The following is an 18,721-nucleotide window of genomic DNA, read 5'->3' on the forward strand; positions in this document are numbered from 1 at the left end:
TGGCAGCCGCTTTTGTAGACTGTCCAGAGCCCATCGCCAGATGCACCTCACCGATTATACTTGCAGAACGAGTGTCACGTGAATGACAGCGCACTCATTCTACACACGGGGATGGCGTGCTGCTACAGTTGTTCGTGTTCACTGGTAAGCAAGTATCCTGCCTCCATCATCATCAACATCATATTTTGTTTTTTTGCAAAATGTTCTGCTTCTTTCTCTTACTATAACTATGACTGAAAGTATTGGCCAACCACACTTGTTAGCTCTAACGTTCTTTGGGACTCACTTAATTGCTACTTGTGTAATTATCATGCCCACAATTTCTTCGTAATATACAACTCAGTACATGACTCTAGCGCACTTTTATATTTCGAAGGCCACAGAATATTCAATACGCCCACCTTTAGTTGCCTGCAATCATCTAGATGTCGTTGTCCCGGTGTTCCACCCTCGTCTTGAATTCTGGAGGACCCGGTTTAGAATCCCGCTCTTCGCTAAATTTAGCTTATTTACTTTAGCACTCCATTCGTTATACTGTTTATAAATCTCAGCCGAGAAGTGTGCCGTGATTCTGAGCGATCGTCAAACTGATCGTTATTCTGGAAAAAGTCGGCTATTTGCGTAGTGTCTGTCGGTTATTTCCTGTAGCAATTGGTCGGCTATTTTGTGTGCCGTGAACGCCTGGCTTTAGACCAACATAATAATCGAATGCTTTCGAATAAAATTCAATCTCGCAAACTTTATACTACTGCCGCCGTATCGCGTCTCTCGGCGACTATTTATGCACCGCTATAGGTCAAGAGGACTGTGATCTGGGCGAGTTGGTGAACGTTCATTATTGAAAATCAGCGCGGAAAAAACACAGCACAAAAAAGGAAAGAGGAGTAGACAGGACAGCGCTAAATCATTCAGAGCCATTTGTGAAATGTGCAACGGGTGTCGTGTATATGTTGCCACTTCGGTGTGGACATATATGCGTGGGACAAACCGGGAGGTGGCTGAACACCAGGTTGTCGGAGCACCAGCGCTCATTAAACGGGAATCCCCACAGTCACCTGGCAAAACACTGCAGCTCACACGGATGTGTGCCGCTCTTTAAAGAAACCACTGTGTTGTCGAGACACAGAGATAAAACAACAAGAGAAATTATCGAGGCCTTTAAAATCAGGCGATCCGCCGACCGATGTATAAGTATGCCCTGAGTAGTGCTGCATGACCGGAAATACGCTTATCTGAGTGACACCCTTGCATGACCAAGTAAACCAAAAAGTTTACACATGTGCAGACCAATGAGTGATTGCGTTTCCTGTTTCTGTTTATTCCTTGTAATAATTTACCACCACGTGGGAGACTGATCTATGTATATTACTAATGTTTTCTTCAAAATAAACCACAGTTGTGAGTAAGCGCTGTCCTGTCTACTTCTCGGTCCTTTTTTGTGCTGTTTTTTTTCCGCGCTGATTTTCAATGATGACCGCTATAGGTATCAAAAAGTGAGGGTAAAAAGTGCAGAGGCCTTCTGAACAAAAGGGGCGGTTGACCACGACGCCGTCGCATCAGTGCTGACCGTCGTGCACGCCCCACGCTTTTGTTTTCGCGTCAGCACCTCTGCTCAGAAAGATGAAAACGCGCTCGTCAGCAAAACGACGTGCGTGTGTGAAAGATAAGAAAATGTATGCGAAGCGTATGAACGCCGTTTTGTCGTCTCTTCTCTCAGTTCCAACGGGCTCCCGCAACGTACAGGATGCCAAAAGGGTGCAAAAAATGGCCGCGTATCTGCTCCTTTCGTTGCAAATGTCGCCGAAAGACGATAGTCGACTGGAGCCCGTGCAATGTAAACGCCTCCCTTCTGTTTCCCGCTCACCTCTCATGCTGTTCCTCACCCGTCCCGTTCCTCCCAAGATAACAGGGTAGACGTTGGCTCAAGTCAATTTAAATTTTACCGCGTTCTACTGCGCCAGGCCGGGTGCCTCGATGCCTGCGCTGCCGTACGGCAGAGACGCGCGTGAATCGAGGCACCCTACTACAATGTTTGTAGAAGCACGCTGCCCTGCTCCACATGCATTCCAAGCAGAGCGTGAAACCTATCTAGTGGAACCTTTAGTTGCTGTGGGCGTTCGATTTCTTAAAATTCCACCAGGAGATATACTGGCGCGGGCAACAGCAGGCGACGGTTATCTGCAGTTGATGCAGTATTTCATTTGATAGCGCAAAAACCAAGCATCCATGAATTTTGAATAAAGGAACGATGCAAGTATCACTTACGTATTGATTTTCTGCCTTACATTTGCGTAATGGCTTCATCTTGTTCAACAATGTTGACAAGTATGAACATTGACACCGGACTTAGACGTTTATATTTGGCTGTGGGTATATAAGACTATTGCGCAGGTTCAATTTCACTTTGACCGGGTGGCTGAATCGAGTCCCAGACAGACAGACAAACAGACATACAGACAGACCAAAATTCCTGCGTTTAACTAGCCCAAGAAAGACTATCGTCTTTGATAGCAATCGCACGTCCACTTTTAGCGGCCGTGTGCGTGGAGCCATTGTACACGCTCAACTGCGCATGGACTGCATGCAGTACAGCTCTGTGTGTGGGTCGCTTGTTGCCGTGTAGCAAACGCAAATGGTGCTTTGAGCAAACGTAATGTGAAGCCGCACTATGCTAGCCGTACGTGAATACTTCGACACGAAAGCACACATGTATTAAAGCAAAGCTTCCTATTCTTCACTGATGGCGCCGTTCGTCGCTCAAAACGCACTGCAGAGAAGCCAGTTTACGCAACGGGTTTCTCAAAGAAAAAAAAAAACGGTCCCCGTGGTATGAGTCTAACCTGAGTCACTCGCGTTATGAAGCAAATGATCTATCCGATTGCGTCATTCCTACACGGTCGGGCAGTTTGGATTTTGTACTTTGAATTTGACTCAGGTCACACGGGAGACCACTTGACGTTTTGAACACCTGACGTTCTGAACACTTGAAAAGAAGGGGCTTTAATTTTCTGTGTTGTCACGCTGGTTTTGTATGCATTTGCGTGGACGACGCCGCCATGAGTAACCGGAACGAACTAGCCACGCGTGACATTTCGACGTGCCCGCCACCCAGTGACACTAGGGCTAGGGCCACCATGGAAGGGCAGAAGGAAAGAAAACTAGGCGTGAAGTTTCGACGTGCCCGCCACCCAGTGACATCAGCGCCACCACGGGAGAGCGGAAGGAAAGAAAACTAGGCGTGAGGTTTCGACGTGCCCGCCACCCAGTGACATCAGCGCCACCACGGGATAGCGGAAGGAAAGAAAACTAGGCGTGAAGTTTCGATGTGCCCGCCACCCAGTGACATCAGCGCCACCACGTGAGAGCGGAGGGAAAGAAAACTAGGCACGCAAATTCTCTGAATGAGGTATAGAGCGTGGTGCGAGCGTGTACACATGCCCGATGCCAGTCTCTTCAGCGGAAAATCTTTGCAAAACCTTCCGCGTTGGAAGCAAGTGCCGAGGCAAGGGAAAGTAGGAAAGCAAGCACACAAACAAGCAAACAAACAAAAGAACTCACACTCACGAGCTCATTGTTCGCTGGAACGCGTTGCCACGCAGAGACCCATGGGGCCTTGGGAATTTCTCTGCGCACATGTAAAATCTACGGAAACCAGCCCCGCTGTAAAGGTTTCATGGATACCCGGAAAGGGGGGGGAGGGGGGTGAGGAGGTGTCTCGTAATATTTCTGTTTTTACATGTAGAGGTCAGCGCACTCTGCTGAATTTTAACTGTGCGTTTTCATGCCCCGTTGAAATACCTCGTGTATGCCCAGCGCTAAGAGAAAATGCGGGTCTGCTGACCCATACAATGCCACCGAAAGTGCGTTGGCACACTCCAATACAATTGGAGCTATGCAGCGACCTCGGGGAAGCGGTTCCTGCTGATAGCAAGGCATTCTCCGCACTGCCTACGTAGCCTGGTCGGCGATAGCATTCTTGTGGCGAGCAGATCGCGGATCACATGCGAGCTGAAAGGAAAGCGACCAGAAAAACGTGAGTCTCAGTTGCCGAAATCTTTGTGCGAATTGACTTGTTTACGCGGGTATAGGCCCCGTTCTGTGACTAAGCGATGTGTAGAAGCCAGGAGAAGTAAATACGGAAGCTGATGGCTATAATGCCTGTCACTTTTTTTGGGGGGGAAGGGGGGGGGGAGGGGGTTACACGCAAAAACTATACCTGGGTTGTGAGGCGCACCGGAGTAGATTGAAACGGAATAATTTTGATCACCTGGAGATCTTCAATGTATGCCGAAATCTCGGCCCAGTGGCGTTTCCCATTTTCGCCTTCATCAGGAAAGAGGCCGCCTACGTCCTGAATCTACCTCGTCTTTTTTGGCTCATCAGCACAGCGCCTTAGCTACTGACCCATCGCGGCGGATTAGATTAGTACCTGTAGGCAGAATAAGTTCCGTGACGTAGAAATTGTTCGTTGAGGGCGACCGAACCAATCGTGTTAGTGCCAGTAAAGAAGTAGCAACTAAGGAATATTTGATTGTTGTAGGGTTTAAGGCGCCGACGCAACCCGGGCGATGGGGCGCGCCGTAGTGGAGGACTCCGGATTAATTTTGACCACCTGGGGATCTTTATCGTGCTCCGACGTCTCGTACGCACAGGCGCGTTTGCTTTTCGCCTTCATCAGAAAAGCGGCCGCAGCGGCCGGGAATCGAACCCGCGACCTCGTGCTCAGCAGCACAACCCCTTAGCCACTGAGCGCAACTAAGGAATAACCGTACGAGTAATACGGCGTACACGCATGACTACCACGATATCTAATGGCGCTTATAATAAATAATATTTGCCATTATTCAAATTAGATTTCACCGTGTTGGTCTACAAGCTGAACAAAATGTCAGATAACTCGCGGAATTGCAATATGCTGAACTAGACACGTATGAATTCTAAACTGTTAAAAAACATTGAGCAGAGGACTTGACCATTTTGGGTGAAAGAAGTATTTCGACATCGTAATGAACAAAAATAGCCATCACAAGCCAAGACAGGTTTGCGTCGAATCGCTGTATCCGAGAACGCGAAGGCGAAAACTGATGCGCCTGCTGCGTTGCGAGCTAAACGGCAGATCGTAGGCTAAGGCTGCGAACACCAAGCCTACAAAACATGTTACGCGTCCGCGGATCACGCTGTGTTCAGCGTGCGCATTAAACAGAAAGTGACTACTTTTAAATGACCAAGCATTTCTAAATATGGACTTGAGGAAACCCGTGCGTCCGTCTCTAACGATTGATCTGCCAAACTTTCGCCGCATGAAAAAAAAAAAAATTCACGCATCTCTACGAAGTGAATCATGAAGAGTGGGCGAAGCACTGGGGATGGTTCTTACCGTAAATCACCCGTGACATTGCCCACTCGCGCATGTAAATGAGTGACAACGCGTGTGTACCGTATATACAATTGCAATCCAATCCAATCCAATTAAATTCAATTTATTACAATCCAATCCATTTCAATCCAATCCAAATTCAATCAAATTCATTTGAATCCAATCTAATCCAAATACAATTTAATCCAATCCAACCGAATCCAATCCAATGCTCCTGGTGCATGCGCAGCACGGCTCTCCAGTAGCCATGCGAAACTTCTCAATCTGTCCCTCTCCCCCCCTCTCTCTCTAACTTTTTTTCCGCGAATTAGCTTTGATAGTTATGGTTTTTGCTTTTTCTGCCGCGTTTTGCAACCTTTTAGGCGGTTTGACATACACATATTTGGTTTATGCTGATGAGCGCACGGACGCCAACGGACGGCATCGTGAGGTCCTAAGGTGCTTCTCACCTAAATTATTATTTATGAAAGGTGCTACCGCCTTCATATTTTTATATCTGCCTTAGTATTGCTTCCACAAAAAAACGTCCACCCAGTTCTACGTAATGTGAAGCTGAAACAACGCATCTGTGGGTTGTGTTTAGGAGGATTCTGTTTAGCTTCAGCTTCTTTCTTGTGCGTAATGTTGGAATCGTCTTAGCGCCTAATTCCGGTATAATTTGTTACCGGATACTTTCGGTAAAGCAAGAGTTAGATTCGTTTTCTCTAGTCACTCCCACCACAAAGGGCGATGCTCCGCTGCGCAAGAGGCAATGTAGAAAAACTAGCTTACAAAAACGAAAACTACAATGATTTGCTTTACATTGGCTTCACCTCTAAACAGAAATGCATTGCGAAGTAGAAGTTTATCCAGATACAACAAAAGCCATCTTGTATTAAAAGAAGGAGACTCTACGACCTTCTTCATTTTCTGTGAATTCTTTCTTCACCGGGAACTGGGTTTTTTTCGCGGCAGAGAAACCTCCTAAACAGGTAGCGCGACACTATACAAGGAGTCCAGGACCCATTGCCAAACCCAGATGCTCCGCTGTCGAAATGCTTTCTTTTTCCGAAATGCATATTTGTATAGCGGTGGAGTGGAATTTAACAGAGCTGTGGGTACAACATTTCAAGGGGTACATGGGGTATTCGGTTGGTATTTAATAGGCCCTATGACAATCATACGTTGCCATCAAACACCGTAAGTTGGCCTTTTAAAGGTGTTTCCAGGTCCAGTAAGTGTGGGTGAGTGTGGGTATGGAGCCGCACACTTGCAATGCGGTCTGCTTGGATTGTTCTGTATTTGATGCAGAGTGGAATCGTTCGGTAGGGAGTGTTTGCGCTTGCCTTAGGAGTGTCGTGTACTTCCTCGGAAGAGAATCAGGTGGTCTGGGGAGTTCTTTGCGGCCTATTCGGAGTGTCTTCATATATGCTCTTCGTTCCTGATGGCGCTCTTTCCTGTCCTCTGCCGGGAAGTAGGTCTCGGGCCAGGCCTGGGAAGTGTCGGAACACCAGGCCATTGAGGTTTTATCGTGGACGCGAGCATTGCCTAAGGAAGAAGAATGTTCTGGGGTCCATTCTAAAGTGATTGAGATATTAGGATGGGGCAGTCCATACTCAGCTAGCGCAGCTCGTATACTTGGAGGCAGTTTGTTGCGAAGGAAAGCCCGCAGGGCTGCTTGTGAGTCAGAGCGAATGACAATGCTCTCTTTTTGGTGGCCATGTTGAGTAATGGCTTGCGTTATGGCCAGCATTTCCGCTGTCGCCACAGAAGGGACGTCGTGGTGATGATTAACGACTGCTTTGCCAGAAGAATCTATGCTTGCAGTGACTACTTTGCCAGCGGTAAAGCTGGTGTCGGCATGGTAAGAAGGTGAATCGGTGGGTTGTTGTATGCGGGTGCGTGCGGCTCGTCGTGCGGCCTCCTCTTCGGGGTTCATATGCTTAGGTATGGATTTTACCTTGATGAATGGGATGGCTTCCCATGGTGGTGCGGTGAGTGGTATGACGGGTAGGTTGGCAGTGTTGTATCCCATTAGCTCCAGCAAGGCACGACCTTGTTTAGATATAAGACGATGAGACTGTGCTTCTTGGTGCACGATGAGTCGGTCAGTTAATGTGTTGAATATGGCGGTGCCTTTAAGAAAAGTACTTGCAGCATAGCTGGGGACTCCGAGTGTGATGCGGGTTATGCGTCTCAAGATATCATTGATTTGGCGAAATTGATGTTCCGTGACACGCATGTATGGAAGCCCGTACATGATCCTGGTATATAAAAGGGCTTCTGTGATGCGCCTGAGTTCTGCTTCCTTCACGCCATCGATCTTGTGAGAAATTTTTTTCAACATGTTTGCGATATGATTTATCTGCTGTAGTGTCCGCTGCACCCATACGTCTGCTCTACCGTTCTGTTGCCAGTAGAATCCCAGAATGCGTAAGTGCGGCTTTCGCAGTATTGGTTGACCATTGATCATGTGTTGGATGAGGCGTCGTGTTTCTTATCCTATTTTTGTTTGGTCGTCCAAAATTACTATATATTCTCTTATGATTTCAGACCAAGAGAGTCAAGGTATGCTGTGACCAACGTTGATACCTTGTTGAATGAGTTCTTGCTGTTCGCCTGGGTTTCCTTGTGTGCTCCACAGCGTCACGTCATCCGCGCAGATAACATGCTTGAGCCCGGGGATTTCGTCTAGTTGCGGTGAGAGATCCTCGAGTGCGACATTAAAAAGAGTGGGCGGGAGTATAGCCTCTTGTGGCGTGCCTCGCGTGAGCGGGTGAGTTGCAGGGGTAGTTGTGGGAGCACCCAGACGAATCTGTATTTGACGATCGGTAAGAAAGCTGCGTATGTAGTGTGACAAGTGTTGGCCTGGCTAGGTGCTGTATACTTTCTCCAGAAGCTCTGTAGAGGTGGCACGCAAAATACGCCTATGTACTTGTTTCAAAACATCTTTGGTTCATACCCCCATGGAACGCCACCGATGCCCCCCTCGTCAAGCATAATCCGACCCGCAATGCTCTGGCCGTCGCATACCCACAGTTACCTGACTACAGCATAAGTGTGCCTTGTCATTTTAGGTGCGGAGTACCTTACGACCGCACAATGTCCGTCCGCGTCCGTACGCATAGCATTTACAACCGCAAAAAGTCACACAGGCCCCTGCAGGATTCGGGCCTGTGTCTGGTATACCAGACAGAGTTAGTGTCAGTCGTTTTACCCATTGGGCTACGACCGTGAGTTAGTACCCGAGAGTCAAACAGCTTACTCTTTCGCCTGTAACGGGACGGAGTACCTTAGGACCTCCCAATGTCCATCCGCGTCCATCCGTGCGCACACCACCATCAAGCGAAAACCAAGCGAAATTCGATTTGAGCCGTGAGTTGCAGTTTCATTTAAAGGATTAGCAAGGTGTAACTCCCGGCTCAAATCGAATGAAGGTCAGGGCGCAACTTGGATGTCATTTGAGGTCCCCGTATTTAGCCCCCTCGCCATCATCCACGGAGTGGAGATGCTGCCATTTTTTATGCTTAATTCTAGGATTGGTTCTTGTGGGCAATCAGTGGCATAGGGTACGTTAATTGGTAGGCCCTCCTTACTCTCTGACGGGACGTCTCTTAGGGAGGCGGAGTCTTTGTAATCAAACTGACATGTTTGTTGGTTTGGGGGTGGACCGAATGAGAGCGGTTCAGTTCAGCGCAGCGACCGATCCAGTGCTACGACTCCCTTCCCACCCAGGTGGTCTTGCCTCCAACCCGAAGCCTTTGTGCCACATGTGAGGGCATTGTCTGTGCATCAAGGAAATGGCGTTGAAATGGTCCACAGCCGGCCTCACGCTTGCTCTGCTCGTGAAGGCTGCGGCGTCGGCTGTTACAAGCACGGAGCGGGCGGAGCCACTGGAGGACCACGACGTCGCGGAAACGGAGACGCATGAATTTCACGGTTAGTTCACCTGCAACTTCTTTACTGCGACAGTATTCAGTTTAGCGCGCAACAGTCATGTGCGGTGCGAAAGGCGAAAAACCGCTTTGTGTACAAGATTTTGGCGCACGTTAAAGATCCCCAGGTTGTTAAAATTAATCCGGAGCCATCCACAACGGCGCGCCTCATCGCCTGCGTTGCGTCGGCGTGTTAAACCCTACAATCAACCAATCAGGTTATGTGTGGGCCCCTCTTGCAAATACAAAGGCGCGCCATAAAGGGGGAAGGGGGGTACGAGCCCGTTAAACAATTCGAAAACTTTCCGGCCGTTGCGGTTTTTAGAGTTGGTAAAATATTTGGACCGGAACCGCCGGACCTTTTACGCACGTGGGAAACAAACCCCGAAATTTAACCTTGAACATTGAAGCATAGGCAGCAGGCTCACCCGTGAGTACACTCACATGTACCTCCTCAGCAGGCTGTGATAAGAACCCCCACCTACCCCCCGTGCCCTTCCCCTCCCCTGAGCACTGGAAGAAAGCACTATCCAGCTAGACCCTGACGACCAGTTCTGACTGGTGTAGTGAGCCCAAGAAGCCGGACGGACTCAAGGCGTCCTGGAATGAGGACTCTTCCCCACGGCTTACTGCTTTAGAGACACGTTGATTGCTCCTCCTCCTTCCCCCTCAGCACTCATGAGTGAGTGGTGAGTGAGTCTCGCCATCATTTTAGACTGGTGGGTGTGAGTCCGAAAAAGTGCAAGCCCCCCCACGCGCAGTGAGCCCTGATCACCACTCGCGAGTGCTCGGGCGCTACGCGCGCCATTTGCGGGGCTTACGCCCGCCGATTCGCCCCGAGATCGAACACAGTCGGCCCCTGGCGGCGGCGGGACGAACCGCTCCTAGTGTGGATGGCACGCTCGCGTCGTCCGCACGTTCACGTTGCGCCCGGCGCAAGACTCGTGGTGCACACGATAAAACAACCGATATGTGTACTTGTTTGGCGGTAAGCAATCACATAGTTACACTTGCTTGCGCATTTCTTCTAAAGACGCAATAATCAGCGGCCGTTGCGGGTTAATGCGCTGGTTTGATTCCACCAAACATCTTCGTCGTGGTGAAACGTGTTATACGTGTGGAACGTGTCACAAACAAACATTGCTTCGACACGTTGCACTTTTCTTATTGATGAGTGCAGTCGTCTGGCGTTTCGGGAACGTCAAAGGGTGCTTTTTGAAGATGGCGTTTTGGTCATTTAAATGATAAAAGTTTAATACGCGAAACAGGTAAGAAGCGACAATACCTGTGCATACCCGTGCATTTGCCACATCCGTGTGAAATTGCACTGTGTCCTTATCGAAAGAAGGAAGGAAGGAAGGATGTAGAAGAAAGGCAGGAACGTTAACCTGAGCCTAGTTTGTTATCCTGCACGTGGGAAAGGCAACATAGGCAAAAAAGAGAAAGGAAAGAGTGACGAAAAGTTGGAGCAGACACGTATGCCCAGCGCTGAAGCACTGACACTGATTGGCACTGGAGGCTTTCAGTCTATAGTCTAGAAAGCGTAAGAAAGCGTAAGGGTTCCTTGGTCGCCTGCTGAGCAATAAGAAACAAACAAAAAGAATTACTGTTTTACACTGCAAACGACCCCTGCACGTTCGCCCATACATTACCGGGGACGTATTTTACACCCGCAAGCGCCTGTGTGACTGAATTCTTCCGGTACCTTTTAGAAAATAAATACACTTTTTAGACAGTCGTTGCTTATACTGTGTTGCTAACTTTACGTATTATTTAAAATACGCATCTGTGGATGCGCAAGAGTATTTCGGGGGGATTTCTCGGTAAATTAGGCAGTCGTGAGTTTGCGCGTGTTTTGCGGCATTTCGTGTGTCATTTTCATATATCCCCTTTTAAAATCCTGTCAGGAATCACCTTGTCAAGAAATGTGTCTCACTCAGCATAACCAAGTGCCTAATATGGTCACGTCTTAACCTCTTGAGGTGGACCTAAATTTAAAGGAGAAAAAATCACGCAATATATAGCACGTTGTTGCCCACATGTGTGGAGAGTGTGTTCCGTGAATTCCGTTTTTTTTTCCCACAATGCTTGCTTTACATATAGTTATGAAAAAGGCGAGCCACAATTCCTGGACAACCTCGGGTCAAAAGGGGGGTTATTCAGTTTTGTAAATATTGGCGTCTACTCGTTGAAGTACTGCTTTTTCACCTCTACGGAACACGACGCCTAGCGCACTTTCAATTGCAAGTAATACTGCTAACCAACGTTCGGATTTGCGCGGTACATGCGTTCTCTTCTAGCTGCACCGTTGGCAAAAAGCCCCCCCTCCCCCCCCCCCCCCCCCCCCAAAAAAAAAGAGAGAAAAGAAATAACGAAATGCACAAACGAAACCTTTTACCCGTGCCTTTTTTTAGTCAATCGTCAAGAATTAAACGCCAAGATTAAAGCGAGGTTCAGTTTTCAACACAAAGCACTTACCGGGAACCCGATGCGCTGTTTTGTGACGAGAAATAAAAAGGCCACATTTTACTACATTTTACTACGACAACGGACCGCAAAGGGTGAAGAAACGTCTTTTCCAGTGTGTGTGTGGGTGTACAACTGTGTCTGTGGGGCCGCGTGCCTTGTCGTGTGTGTATATGCGTATGTGCATCTGATAATCATAAAACCAGTCTCTCTCTATGAGGGCATCACTAATTTCTCAGCTTCTTACCATTCTTTTGTGCCGCTGGTTATTTCTTCTCGTATACGTATACTACTGAAACGTGTCATATGACCACCGTGCGTTTCCGTTGGCTCTGTTCAGGCAGCAAAGCGACGTATTACGATGCCCGCCGCATCATCAGTCACGTGCTCATCGACATCGCGGCCATCCTTGCGGTCGTAGCGATAGCTGTGGCCATCGGTTGCTGCCGGCTGTGCAAGCGTGATACATGCACGCGCAAAAAGGTAGGTATGCCAAGTACGCTTACTGCATTTATTTTTGAAGCGAAGTTGCCTAGCAAAGCGTAGTTTTTCCTGTCCGCAGTTAAAAAAATCAAGAAAATGCCGAGCGCTCAAGTGTGCGTGCCTCGCGACGACCACCCAGCGTCCCCAGAGCACGTTTGTCAAGCCAAGCATACCCAGTTAGAGATATTGGCCAAAAGTGGCAAAAAACGAAAACTTTAGCGTGCGCTATAATCGTGGCAACACTTGCTCGGAACAAGAAAGACTCCAGTGTTCACCGTAATCGTGACAATACTGACTCGGAACGGGAAAGATTCGTCATAGCGTACACCTCTACAAGGTGATGTCCAATGATTATCACTCCAAAAATTCACCCGCATTTCCCCGAAGGGGAGCATGGGGAAGTGCGAATGCACGGGTGATGCGAAGGAACTCTTCTTGGCCAATCGCCCTAAGTGGGTATGTGGTGGGGTCGCTTTCGCACTTAAAAACTCTTCTTGGCCAATCGCCCTAAGTGGGTATGTGGTGCGGATGGACGGACGGCGGTGGACGCGTGATTCAGGGTCGCTTAAGAAGTGCATTCGCACTTTAAAAAAAATGAAGGAAGCTCCCGCTTATAGCAACAATGATGCAGTAAAGGTCGTTGCGACAGCGAAGAAGAAGGAAATCGGTGGAAATCGTGGTCTTGAACCGTCGTGATGGTCGTGCAGGTTGCGTACAGCTTCCCTACCTTCAAGTCTTACGCGTTAGTGTAAGCTTTCTTTTTATTTTCGACTTAATTTGAAATAAATAATCTTTTATATCGCTCATCATAAACTCCTATATACGGTTCCTTAGGACATATCAGGTACACTACAGTCGAAGACTGCGAATCAATTGAGAACACTTGGGGTACTCATCGATCACCGCGGCACCACTCAGACACGTTCTTTATTGACGTTGCAGCCTTATATGTATATCCTCATGTCCTTAAGTGTCCTCATGTCTTTAGACAATAGGCCGTTCGACCTTGCCAAAGTCCTCGGACTATGGTCACCACCGAGTCAGCAACAGTGTTTGTTTCTTGCCCTTAAACTGTTTCTAGAGTCTTGTCCCGTTGTAGGATCTTACTAGTTTTGAAATGGAACTCTGTCTTCTGCCTTAATGCCCTCCTTAGAGTCTACAACCACTACTAGTTACCATTGCTTTTTATTGTGTTTGTTGTGCATTCCCTTTTCGTCCTCAATCTGTAATGTATTCGTATCATATCTAGTGTGTTCTTTGTACTTTGAATCAATTTGTGATATGTTGTTTTATACGAACTCACTCTGACTAGTACCTTCCTCTTACCGTTCAAACTTATATCCACTCACTTGCTTCTAGGGACAACTTCGTGTAATAAGTGTCTTGTGTGCACTTTGCTGCAGCTTTTTCTCCTCTCTAAGACTATTTATACCCCAATGAATTTTGTAAACACTTAAAAAAAGCGTTCACCTTTACAAAACCGTGTTATGGCCGGTTGTATCAAAAGCAACTTTTGATAATCGCTAGGCTTTCGCCTCCAACGGACGTAAGCACACTCGACTTCCGAAGTCATTTTTGTTCTTCGCATCCGCCAGGGAAACAAACTCCGTGCCGCGAACGGTACACGCTACCCTTGTCCTAGGCACCACGACGCCGTATCGCCACTGAGCCTTTGCATTGCCGGGAAGGCTTCCCAGCCAGAAAATAAGCCCTCGATCCTGGCACGATTTGTCGTTGGCTGAAGCTCCAAACGTTTGAACGTCATCATAAGTGACGTCACAAACGCCTTCTGTACATGTCTTTGCAAAGGCCGAAAAAAAAGGAGACAAAATAGTCGACGCTGCTATGTAAGACATCTCATCACCACTGTATTTGAAATGGGTGTTATCTATTTAGACTTGTCCTACTGGAGTAGCTCCTTCACTTCTCATAGTTGTAAGGCTTCTCTTTAGAAAGCCGGGCAACTAAGAACTTGTTTCCGGCAGATTTGTCGTGAAATGCTCAGGGTGGCATCTGACAAAATTCAGGGAAAGCGTGCACTCGCGCACAATGGCTCTGGTCTGTGCTAGTTGGTACATCTTCGGTGGGAATCAGCTTGAATAAAACGAACACAAAAGGAAGAGGGAATAACACGACACACTGCTGACTGTCAACTGAAATTTTACTGAAGAAAACACAGATATATACATACGAAAAAACACGAAAAATATAAAAAGCTTGTTCACGTCAGTCAGTTAAATGATTAGCGAAGATCACTGCGCAGAAACTCTTTTTCGCTACGTGACAGTGCCGCAGACGGCACACTGACGCAGCCATCTCCAGCTTCGTCTATCGCCAATGCTTCAACTATCTCTCGTCCGATTCTACTTCTCTTCCGTCCGATAACTGCGATTTTGTTCACGTAGGCTTCGCAGGGGCAGTCTCGAACGTGGGTGGCAAGGTGGCCGGAAGGAGTTGCTTGGAGCGAAGCAGCATGCTCTCGGGCCCTGTCGTTCAGGCATCGGCCGGTTTGTCCGATGTAGACGGACCGGCACTTCAGGGGAATTTTGTAGACCACATTTTTGCTGCAATCTGCGTACCTTGTCTGGTGTTTTTTTGTCACAAAGTGGCAACGGTGCGCACCTGTTAACCTGACGGCACATGCCGTAGGCCTTGTTGGGGGCGGAGAATACGACCTTGATGCCATGTTTCTTTCCCACGTTTTTCATGGCATGAGAAAACCCCTGTACGTATGGCAGCACTGCCAACCGTCTTCTGTCCTCTTCAGTGGGTTGAGGTGGCCGTCTCTTCTCTTTACCCTTTATCCTTTGCAGGAGCGTTTCGCAGACAGGTTTCAGCAAGCTTTTTGGGTATCCGGCGTCCTGTCTTGAATAACGAAGCTGTTGAAGGCGAGCATTGCCAGACACACAGTTAAGTTTCAGTACCGTTGTGTATTTGCATAGTTGCGGTGCTAGTAACCATCGTCACATGCATTGAAGAGGTCGTCGTCACTTTCGCGGTGAATGGTGGCTCTAAAGTCATCATCAGCATTGTAGGCTTCCACCAGCTCAACTGGCGAGGCTCGCACTACGTCGCCCGAGGCTTGAACGATAGCGAAGCTGCCCGATTTCTTGAAGTTTGGAATTGTATATTTACATGTTCCGTCGTCGCTTTGCACTGTGGTAGTAGTCATCGTCATATGCATCAGTATCGTGTTCCTTATGCCAAGCATTAAATGCGCGGTAGCGCGATACAACAGCGCTGGAGTTTTTCTTCTTTTTTGCTAGAGCTGCTGCAAGAGCCGGGGACTCAGGGGTCGCCACGAGGCCCGCGCTCACGAGCGCTCGTCATTTTCCAGTTCTTTGTGGTTTTTGCCTCTTTTTTTTGCTAAAGCCACTGCGCGTGCCGCGGACGCTCGGCGGTCGCCACGTTGACGCGTTCACGAGTGCTCCGCATTTTCTTGGTATTTTTTGCTGCAGCGGTGAACTTACGCCTCGTATACAACAGCTCAGCAGTTTAAAAAATATTCGTACACAGTCAGCAATCTGCAATCCGGCCGCCCGTACAACGTTCGCTAAATGTCTTTTCTATTCCCTGCAATCAATTTCCTGGCTCGTTGGAAGATTTGACAGGTTAAACTGAAATTGAGTATTTTAAAACAGATACAATAGTAAGGATTCTCAGCTGACAAAAGCTGTACTGAAAGAATGAGCACACGCAAAAAAGGAGAAAATAACTCGTATTGTTAACACTTACCACTGTTTTTTCTTGCCTTACTGGGCCGTTTGTTCTTTACCTGAAAACGAAAAGTCGAATAACTTACATTTGCGTGATATCTCTAGTCAACACCTATTATGTCATTTCAGAACATGCTTCTTTTCTTTCAAGTACGGAAAAATTATGTCTCTTCAAGAAATCGCAGGAACCACACCAGGACGTTGTGTACTCAAGCCTTCAAAGTGCTGTCCCGGGTCAAGAGGACGCGCAGGCACCACCTCCACCTCACCCACGGGCGCAGCAGCCACCACCAGAGGTTCCCCTTGACGACCTGCCTCTGACAGACATACCTATTCCGTGAGGACTCAAGCGTGGAACAAGGGTAGCACGTGTAAGACCCTGCCGATAGATTCACCATGCGTAATCAACGGAAGAGGAAGCACTCACGACGCATGAACACGGACAGCACCAATGAACATTTTTCAGGGCATAAGTCGAGATGTTCCAGGAACTTGTGGCCCTCCACAACCCCTTCCCTGCCCCCACTGCTAAAAACACGGGTCAAATTGCCTTTTCTAGCTCTTGCTTTGTACCGTAGCGGGGTGCACCTGTAGCCGCCGGGAAAAGACATCCCGCGATGAACCAAGCATTCCTTGGTTCCTTGGTCAAAGAAGAGCTCAAGGAGAATTGAATAGTTAGCAAACACTTGGCTCACTGACTGTGACTGAGTAATAAAATAAAGTAGATATAGATTCATAATGATAGAACAACGAAAACGTGACCAAATGAATAGGAGGCAACAGCAGAAGCGCTTCTAAAAATAGGTTCATTTTGCAAGCTTTCATTCCGCATTGGTGATTTCCCATACTAGCCGGGTCACAAGCCCCTGTGTTGTTGTCTTTCATTACTCCCGTCAAGTTCGCGTTGTTCTATCATTATTAATGTATACCGACTGGCCAACGTTTCGACCCAGAAGTAAGTATAGGTTTTTTTTTATATAAACTGGCATGTGTGTGGGAAGCAATGAAGATGATTCATTGTTTGCGATAGCGAAATCTTGGGTGGACATTTCAGTGTGAAGCGTATAGCGATGGTGTGCCTGGATGCTCAGCGTTTTTAATGAAGCACGTTGAGAGATGCTCAAAGCAGATATATTGTCTCTAAACGTTCGCTTAGAAAACGAGTGCCAGGCTTGGCAAAAAAAAAAAAAAAGGTGGATGAAGTTGCACTAAAGCTGGGCGTGTTTCTCTGGTATGTTCAAAGGGAATTTCCCACGTCAGTGTTTATCGTTGTGTGGTTTCCCAAAAAATTCGTTGTTTTGGGCATTTAAATCCTGACGAGTACTTACTGCCAGGCCCTTAGTTGCGGTCATCAGCTAAGAGCAGCAGACTGTTCGAGCACGCCACTGTTTTAGCATTCTTCCTTCTTCGTCTCCTCTTTTTCATCTACAACTATTACTGATTTAATTGGAATATTTTTAGGGCGAGAGCTCCCCTGCATAATGTCTGGCAATGGCATTCATCGCGTCGCTGTGACCTTGAGCCACCGGTGTGACGCCCCGTGTGACGTCACGCCACGTGATCCGCTCCGAAGAGGCATCGCAGCTGCAGCACCGCGTGGCTAAGCGAGAGTTCAATGGCTGCTTCTCTAGCTTTTAGTCGCTCAGTCTCGCCAGAAATGGCGCCCTGGCGTGCGCTTCAAGGCAAGTGACAGGATGAATGCCATTATCTAGTAGCCTATCTCTAATAATACTTTGTGCATAATCTTTTCAAAACTCCATGAAACAGATCTTTTGCTCATGACAGGCTTACAAGGGCTTAATCTGACCCACATTTATGTGTACAATTAATTGTAGCCAGGCAGAACTAGCTGTGGTTTCAAAGGTATGTTTGTAATCCTTCAAGAAACGCCTAAACTATTACCCGCGTGGGATTTCATTTTATGCGGCCTACAGCGGCCGCTCATCTGAGTTGTTTTTTTCTTAAATGTCAGTTTTTAAAACTGTCTGCGTACAGAGACATCCAATTTTCCCCATGGCACTGTATTACATTCTTATGCATTGTCAGCGGACTCACAGCTCACTTTAAGATTTAAAAACAGAAACTCATTTGTAATAATATCAAGGGAAATAATCGACAATTTTCGGTCTAAATGTGTGGGGTAAAGTTACAATGTCCCATTAAATAGAGGTATAAGCTAAAAAATTGAGAGGCCATGAAGACAAAATACAAGTTGTGTTCCTTACAAAGACTGGTGTGTACTCATAACAATTATACGAGTTTTGTCACAAATATCAAACAAATCATAGATACGATATATAAAGCAGTAGCAACTCCCCACCCACTTTCCGGAGATTCCTCTATGACGTCACATAGTCTTGTTTGTGCGATTGGCGGCCCCCAATCTAAGTCACCGCCGAGAAACATGACTTGGCGATTGCATCGTATCGTTTTGCATCGTTTGCGCATCGATCTTATCACCAGGATTCTAACGAGCAGTTCGAACACTGATTGCTATGCTTGCAGCGGTGCCCCATATTACGTCACTGCTGCTCATATAACGTCACTGCAGCGCTTAATTTCAAAGTTTTCTGTATTTCTTGCGAGGTTTCTTTTCAGTTAAAAAAAACTTATCTCGTAGCTTGAATGGAGCTAAGTGGTTACCAAGGGCAAGTTCTCTCGAATTGAACAAAATGTAGTGTTTTGCCTTCAGGGAACCTTTAAGGCCATTCCTGCCCCTGAGTGGAGATCACCAGCGGAGCGATACACTCCCTGGGAGATGGTGG

The 18,721-nt window shown here is 47.5% G+C and overlaps 1 protein-coding gene across 1 annotated transcript; it reads left to right on the top strand.

The window, feature by feature from the left end:
• The first annotated feature begins 3,926 nt into the window (after positions 1-3,926).
• Positions 3,927-18,520, top strand: LOC144137722 (uncharacterized). The gene is made up of 4 exons (XM_077669661.1): positions 3,927-4,033; positions 9,092-9,295; positions 12,098-12,240; positions 16,133-18,520. Exons 2-4 carry the CDS (start codon positions 9,157-9,159, stop codon positions 16,295-16,297), a joined length of 447 nt encoding a protein of 148 aa, XP_077525787.1. The 5' UTR covers positions 3,927-4,033; positions 9,092-9,156; the 3' UTR covers positions 16,298-18,520.
• Positions 18,521-18,721: the final 201 nt, after the last annotated feature.

Source organism: Haemaphysalis longicornis, unplaced genomic scaffold, assembly GCF_048455015.1.
Source record: "Haemaphysalis longicornis isolate Haplotype H1 unplaced genomic scaffold, Haemaphysalis longicornis Haplotype H1 scaffold_489, whole genome shotgun sequence".
Taxonomy (NCBI): Eukaryota; Metazoa; Arthropoda; class Arachnida; order Ixodida; family Ixodidae; genus Haemaphysalis; species Haemaphysalis longicornis.

What these genes read in the sequence shown, in the direction of transcription:
- LOC144137722 (XM_077669661.1), top strand. Translation starts at nt 9,157, where the DNA reads ATGGCGTTGAAATGGTCCACAGCCGGCCTCACGCTTGCTCTGCTCGTG. An exon ending in GGAGACGCATGAATTTCACG is followed by an intron (nt 9,296 to 12,097) that starts GTTAGTTCACCT and finishes GGCTCTGTTCAG; the next exon opens with GCAGCAAAGCGACGTATTAC. An exon ending in ATACATGCACGCGCAAAAAG is followed by an intron (nt 12,241 to 16,132) that starts GTAGGTATGCCA and finishes TGTCTCTTCAAG; the next exon opens with AAATCGCAGGAACCACACCA.